The following is a 7,846-nucleotide window of genomic DNA, read 5'->3' on the forward strand; positions in this document are numbered from 1 at the left end:
GAGGCAGGCGGATTTCTGAGTTCGAGGCCAGTCTGGTCTACAAAGTGAGTTCCAGGACAGCCAGGGCTATACAGAGAAACCCTGCCTCGAAAAACCAAAATAATAATAATAATAATAATAATAATAATAATAATAAAAATATGTCCTTCATATTCCTGATGAGAGTGTCAAAAATATGAGATTGTTATGAATGTTGCTTTTCTGCTAATTCACTTTTCTTCCCCTAGACAGAAGATCCAACCATGGAGAGACCCTATACATTTAAGGATTTTCTCCTACGACCTAGAAGGTGAGGCTTGTAGGTGGTTGTAGGGGTAAGGCTTGTGTGCGGGTATAGGGGTGAGGCTTGTCAGTGGGTATAGGGGTGAGCATTGTGGGTAGGTGTAGGGAAAAGGCTTGTGGGTGGTTGTAGGGGTGAGGCTTGTGGGTGGATGTAGGGGTGAGGCTTGTGTGCAGGTATAGGGGTGAGTTTTGTGGGTGGTTGTAGGGGTGAGGCTTGTGGGTGGGTGTAGGGGTGAGGCTTGTGTGCAGGTATAGGGGTGAGGCTTGTGGGTGGATGTAGGGGTGAGGATTGCCGGTGAGTGTAGGGGTGAGGCTTGTGACTAGGTGTAGGGGTGAATGTTTGTAGTGTTGGTTTCTCTTGAGGACAGTTTCAGTAAACACCTTAAACAAGAAGGATGGAAACAAGCCATACCCTTTGCAACTGGTTCTCTCCCTGTATGCAGTCATAAGTCTCGTGTCAAGGGGTTTTTGAGGTTGAAAATGGCCTACATGCCGAAAAACGGAGGTCAAGATGAAGAAAACGGTGAGCCGAGGGACGACATGGAGGTAAGAGAGACGACTGCAGGCCCCGGGCTCTTCCTGGCTGCCCAGCTCACCTGAATGTTGCTTTCAGACTCTGTCATCGGAGGAAGTGGATGTGTGTAAACTTAAATGGGAATTCACGTCTGTAGACCCTGAGTTTGCCTTCAGAAGCCCTCCAGTACGTGACTGTCAGCCAAAGTGAAATTCCCATTTTTCTGTCACGACACGAATAACAGGGCAGGCAGCTCTTCACGCGGTTCTTTTAGTTATTTGTCCGGCTGCCGTTCGTTACAAAATACCCCTCCAAAGCCACTCAAGGGAAGCACGGCTCACGTTTCGAGCCAACAGAGTCCAGCGTGGTGGGGTGGGGGTGGTGGAAGTCGGAGCGTGAGGCAGCTGGTCCGACTGTGTCAGTTAGGAGGCAGAAAGTCGACAGGAACGGGATTCAGCTGTGAATAGACAAGGCCTGCCCTCGGTGACTCCAGCAAGTCTCCACCTTCTAAAGGTTCCCCAGCCTTCCCAAGCACCAGCAGCTGAATGTCGGGCGTTCAGACATATGAGCCTAAGGAGGGCGTTTCACAGCCACACAAGGGCGTCTTCCATGGCAACCACGCTGCCAGAAACCCCGTGCCCATTATTGCTTTGGATTCTCAGTTCTTTCTTAGGTTCCTTTTAGCACTTGAAATTGCTCTAGAATGGATAGGGTTATTTAGAAATTCTCTCCCCATCTCTGATCCATTTAGTCCACAAGTAACAGCACATAATGCAGAACTCTCCTTGGGAAATGCCACTTTGCAGTTAGCTAGCCAGAGGAATGGTCTCTGTCCCCTTCCTGACATAGTGGGCTCTTCATTTTCTGGTTACCTGTCTGTACCATGGGTCCCATTGAACTATCTCAGCATACGCCATAGACAGTGCTGTTTCTGTTAGCTCGTTTCTCATATTGTTCTGAAAGCCCCCATAGAAGACCTCCCTGACTGTTTTCACATCTGTTTGCAGCTGTTCCACACGGGGGGGGGGGGAGATACTTGAATGATGTGTGGTGGACAGGTTGACCAAACCCCCTACAACCAAGAGGCCATCTTTCCGGGCAGTGTTTCATTGTAGGCTTCTACAGCTGTCGCCAAGTAACGGGGACTGAAGTGGGTGGGCAGACCAAAGTAGAGGTTGAGATTTCCCAAGCAAAGCAATGGATTGGTGTGTGAAATCCAAGGAATTGTTTACTCTCTTCTTGTCTCCTAAGTGCAGTAACCAGTGAATCGGTTGATTTTCCACTGGCTTTACCGGGGGATGTTAGGGAAGCAATCCTTAATGCTGAAGCTATGTGTCAGAACAGTATAACCGATCCTGGCACCGTGCAGTCTGTTTGTGCGGTGCCTAAGCAGCTGTGACAGTTTCTAGACAACTTCTGGCTCACAACTGTAACACAGAAGCGGGGAATGACACGGTCACCTCCTCTCCTATCAGCCCCAGGCCATCCTTCTTGGAGACCAATAGCCCTGTAGCCTAGACTGGGCTTTCTCTTCAGACACACATGCATACTTCATGGTGGTGTTGAAAGGATGAAAGCCATAGCAGCTCTGACATGTCCCATGGCATTGGCTTTGTGCAGCCCTAGAGGTCATTGAGTCACTATAACTAATGGTTGTGTAAAACTCATCATGTGACTTAAGAAACTAAACAGGCCCGGCGAGGTGGTGGTTTGTTAGTGCACCTTCTGTCAAAACTGATTCAATCTGTGGAGTCCACGTGATGGAAGGAAAGAACCGAATCACTCAAGTAGTTGTCCTCTGACCTCTACACGTGTGCTGTGTATGCACACGTGAGCTTGCGTGTAAGCACACATACTCAAATAAATGAATGGCTTTTAAAATGCAAAGAAGGTAAATGGAGTATCCAGATGTGGCGCAGACATCTTAGAAGCTGGCATGGTTAACTGGCCATCGCTCACAGGACTTTTGGAACCCTGACTTGGTTTTTTTCTTCTGGAGAGGAACTCTATCTTCGTGTGACACAGGAAACTGTCATAAGCCTCGGAGTAAGGGAGGGGATGCCACACTGGGATGATCTTCTCCCGTGATCTGGGGCCCAGACTCATGACTCCCATTGACTTTTACTCCACAGCATGGATGGGAAGTGGTTGACTCCAACGACTCAGCTTCCCAGCACCAGGAGGAGCTCCCTCCTCCTCCCCTGCCGCCAGGATGGGAAGAGAAAGTGGACAATTTAGGCCGAACTTACTATGTCAACCACAACAACAGGAGTACGCAGTGGCACCGACCCAGCTTGATGTGAGTACCACCAGATGGCAGAGCTGCTGTGCCTCACCCTGCAGCACAGCAAAGGGTGGCAGTTCCAGGACAAGTTTGGGAGACGGAGGGAGAGAGGGAGGGAGGGAGGGAGGGAGGGACAAAGACAGAGACAGAGAGAAAGAAGAGGTCTTTTGACACTGTCTTTTACATAGTGTCTTTTGACATAGTGTCTTTTGACACTATGATTGGAGTTATTCTGCGCCTCTTCTAGGATTACTGAGATGTGCGTTTCCTGGATTCTTCATTGGTTTGGGTCACCTTGCCTCCCTCTTCCTCGGCTCCCTCTCCTGATTGACCCAGGATGGAAAGCCAGAGGCAGACTGGCTTGCTTTTAATGTCTTACCTTCTTCCTCTTTTGCATTACTTGATGATAAAACTCACCAAAGCTTCTTTTTTATTTTATTTTATTTTATTTACTTCTCAGAACATTTGTGTATCGCTGCCATGGTATATTTAGAAACACATAGGAGATTTGCAAAGTCAAAATTAGTAATTACTGTTTATTTCCGCATCCTACTAGCTTAGAGAGAGCGAGCAGGGTGGCTGATGCCTGTTCCCTTAGTAATTTTTGTTCTGATGATAGCAAATAAATAAATCCTAGTTAAACCTCAATTACTGTTTTAAAGGAAGATTTCGAAGTGGCTTTTTTGTTAAATCACAGTGAGCAGTAAAACTTAAAGTCTCTCGATGTTGTAGCTGGAGGCGGAGTCACAGTACCCAGGATGAGAGGAGAGTTATCGCGGGGGTTAGGAGCTTCGGAGAAGTCAAAACAGCAGAATTAATATTACCAAGTAGATAGTACATGTGATCGGGTCTCAGAATGCCACCAAGGCAGGCTTACGTGTGAGATCTTGATCTCTTCAACCCAAGGCAAAAGAGATCTCTCAGTTCCTGCTCTTTAGGTAGGTGATACCCAGAGATGATAGAGGCTGTCCTTACAAATCCTTTATCCTTAGAAGGATCACGTCATTCTCTGTATAATTAGGGGGAATGGCTAGAGAGGACAGTCAGCTCAGCTAGCTTGACATCTTAGAGAGTCTGAAGGTAAAGCGTAGAGAATCTGGGGACTTGAATAGGCAGTCACTCCTGGGCCTCTCAGTAGATTCTTGGAACTATCAGCTCTTCTTGGCCAATTTGCGCTGCCCAGCATGACCTTAGCTTATTGCTTAGACAGGATGCACATAGTTTTGTGGGGGTCTTAGATATAAGTGGTTTTGTCGATACTTTAGATTTACCGCTGATTGTCCTTCTCTGATGACCCCTGCACTTGGAGGTTTGATAAGCCGGTTTTAAGTATCGTATGAATTTGGAATAGAAGTGTCTTTGGACCTACTTTGGGCATGGTCTCATATTGTCAGCGAAGCAGCAGCGACCATCTGAGCTAAACAGCAGGGGAGTACACCCAAAGGGGCTATGTGGTGGCCAGCGCCATGTGACCTCTTCAAGGCAGGACCCGGAAGGGATCTCAGTGGCTGACATAGAGCTGTGATTGTTCATCTTCATTAATCAGTGCCATGTACATGGAAGTCTTTATCTGAGGGGAAAATGGGTGCAGTTATTACTGGGGTGACTCTGAGACAACACTCGCCATGCATTTAAAGCACATCATCTGTGAGGCTGGGTGATATACTTAACCCAAATCTATCAAGATTATCGGTTACATAAATATGGCTTCTTATGCGTGAAGCAGACCTCAAGAGCAAGGGAGCAGTTTGATTGGCAGGAGTCAGTTTCCGCAGCCTCTTCTTTATTCCCTCTGCAGTTTATGGATTTGGAATTATCTCTCCTTAGCATTGTTTGACATGCCAAGGTCATTTAGAGACTTTTTAAGTGTATTCTAATTTTACATTTTGTTTAATAATAATTGAGCATTTCTTTAAAAGGCAACAAATATGTCATCATGAATACAATATGGCATTTTTCTAACAGCCGACAGTGCCATTTTTAATCATTTTTGTGCTTTCAGAAACATTATTACTATATATATGTACTTCTTGATTATAATGATTGTATCTATAATAATATCAATTTTCTCAAGATACCTGTATTTAGTATACACGTTTATTCTGGTTATATTTAATGTAACAATATGTTTTGTTAACGCAACAAATTTATGTGTTGTGTATTCAAATATAATAAAATTTCTTTAATTCAGATTTTAGTAATTAAAGAATTATAATTTACATGTGGATTAAATAGAAACTAACTTTCACACTACCTCCTTTAGCCCTAAAGTTGATAGTGCAAAGATGTTTGATAGAAATAATTGAACATTCAGACTGCTGTCCTCCGACACTGTGACTTGTTGAATCTAGTTGCTACACAGAGGCACAGGGGGCTCTTTATTTGGGATATGAGTGAGTTTGAAAGTACTGGAAACTTTAAATCCTTACTTTAGAACGAATCTATAGTTAGGCTATCGATTAATAGTATCTATCAGTTCACCGGAACTAAAATTCTCAACCATTTTGGAACATTAACCTGCAATGTAATTTGCGCTCATTAGATGTGGAGTCAGATTGAAACATGTTTGCAAGTGCCTGTGCAGGACTTTTAGATGTGTACTCCAGACACGTAGCAGAAGCTGGGCATGGTGGCGCACACCTTTAATCCCAGCAATCGGGAGGCAGAGGCAGGCAGATTTCTGAGTTCGAGGCCAGCCTGGTCTACAAAGTGAGTTCTACCACAGCCAGGGCACAGAAAAACCCTGTCTCAAAAAAACAAAAAAAAAGAACAGACACGTAGCAGAGATTTCCCCCAAAAGACTGTCACCTGTCATGTACAGCAAAATAGTTTTAAGATACGGTCGATTAAGTCCTTTTTAAGGATAAGTTCTTAACTCGGATTCTAACTTAAAATCTTTAGTCGACAATACAAATGAGATGTGACAGCACCATGCTCTTCTTACAGGCTTGTTTGGAAAGTCAGCCCCTGCTCTGCACTTAGAGTATTAGAAGCAGGGTGCTGGAAGGGGATTGCAATCTTAAGATGTGAGGTGGTTTTTTGTCAAAATGAGACAGAAGCAGCTTAAAGTCAAGTCACACACCACAGGAGACGTCCTCTTAGGACCACAGCCTTGAATTTGTCCCTTTGGTGCCCTTCGGTCAATTACTGATGACCCAGATTAGATTAGCTTCTAGGTAGACCTAGAAGGGACCTGCCGACTGACTGCCTGTGTGAGCTTGCTTGTCACTTCCTGCCGAAGGACTGGTTTGTCACAGACTGAAGGACCTGGAGTATTCTCTTCTCAAATACTGAAGCTTGAGGAACGGCCATCCCTGTCCCCACTGCCTCCACACCGGTGGGTTCAGCCGACCACAGAACATAGCTACTGGAGACATGTTAGGTCTGTGCTGACCCTGAGCAGTCACCTGTCTCCGTCATTCCCTAGGCAGTGCAGGATGAGTTGTTTGTGAAATATTTCCTTTGTGTGAGGCATTGTAAATCATCCAGAGGTGATTTAAAGTACACGGGAATTTGTGCTGCGTGTGTTCTGTTTAAACAGCCATTCTGTTCTAGGGACCGAACATGTAGGATTTTGAAGTCTGGGGGATAGGGAGGGCTCTGCAGCCAATATGTATGTGTCTGAAAGATGCTCTAACTCTTGTACAATACCCTGAAGCTGGTTTGGGGGGTTAGGGTGAGCGTCAGTGCGGTCTATCCAGAAGATGGAGGAAGACTTCCAGTGTCGGTTGCTTGTTCCTTATCATGGTTTGACACAGGTGCCTTAGTCAGTGCATGGCCCACAGAGAGGGTTGGACTGTCGGAGGACTCGCTCTGAATACCCCTTCTCTTCTTACATCCCCCCCCCACCCTCCTTTCAGGGATGTGTCCTCAGAGTCGGACAACAACATCAGGCAGATCAACCAGGAGGCTGCACACCGACGCTTCCGCTCTCGGAGGCACATTAGTGAAGATTTGGAGCCTGAGGCCTCTGAAGGTGGTGGAGAAGGCCCTGAGGTATGATGTCCGGAGATGCTGTCCATCTTCCAACATTCCCCAGGGTGATTTTGTATCTTATTTTTTTCCCTCTCTCTTGGTAAACTGTGTATCGCATGTGAAGATTGCAGCCTCATGACTAACTGATTCCCATCTGAGTGTTAATGAACTTAGAAAATGCTTGTGAAACCCACGTTTGTCCAAACCCAGTGACTCGTATAAATATCAAGGGGAGAACATGATTCTGGTGTGAAGGTCTTACATGTTACCCACCCCATCCCCAGGGGGATCTAACCAATCTCATGACACAACACTTACGTTGTCATTTTGAGGAATGGGGGGCGGGGTGAGCTCAGCCACTTGTCTGGGTCTCACGGGCAAGTTTCTAATGAATTGCTTGACAGCTTAGGGGAAATTACCAAAAAAAAAAAAAAAAATGTATGGTCTGAGTTGATTGGAATATTGATAACTATTCTCTATAAACAGTTAACAATGTGTTGCTGGAAAAGGAGATGAAGTAAGCAACAAGTCAGAAGTGATCTTAGCTTAATGCTGATGACTGACTGGTCCTCGGCTTGACCTTGTATTAGAAAGGTCATTCACAAAACGGTTCAGTGACAGGCATTAGAGCAGCAAGCTAGTGGCTTCATAGTAGGGTCACTGAATAGTCTTCTGCAGAACTAAGCCATTTTCAGTAAGGAAGGAAGGAAGGAAGGAAGGAAGGAAGGAAGGAAGGAAGGAAGGAAGGAAAACTATAGGAGAATTGCTTGTAAATTCTTGAGGTGTTTCTT

General features: G+C 45.5%; 1 protein-coding gene across 16 annotated transcripts in view; it reads left to right on the top strand.

The window, feature by feature from the left end:
• Nucleotides 1-7,846, top strand: part of Nedd4l (NEDD4 like E3 ubiquitin protein ligase) — a 320,649-nt gene that overhangs the window by 261,584 nt on the left and 51,219 nt on the right. For all 16 annotated transcript variants that reach the window (XM_021214590.2, XM_029547160.1, XM_029547162.1 and 13 more), the window contains 4 exons: nucleotides 228-289; nucleotides 726-828; nucleotides 2,929-3,095; nucleotides 6,941-7,076. In XM_021214590.2, the coding sequence (XP_021070249.1) occupies nucleotides 228-289; nucleotides 726-828; nucleotides 2,929-3,095; nucleotides 6,941-7,076 (468 nt within the window). The remainder of the gene's footprint in view (nucleotides 1-227; nucleotides 290-725; nucleotides 829-2,928; nucleotides 3,096-6,940; nucleotides 7,077-7,846) is intronic.

The sequence above is a fragment of the Mus pahari genome, chromosome 15 (assembly GCF_900095145.1).
Source record: "Mus pahari chromosome 15, PAHARI_EIJ_v1.1, whole genome shotgun sequence".
NCBI classification, from domain to species: domain Eukaryota; kingdom Metazoa; phylum Chordata; class Mammalia; order Rodentia; family Muridae; genus Mus; species Mus pahari.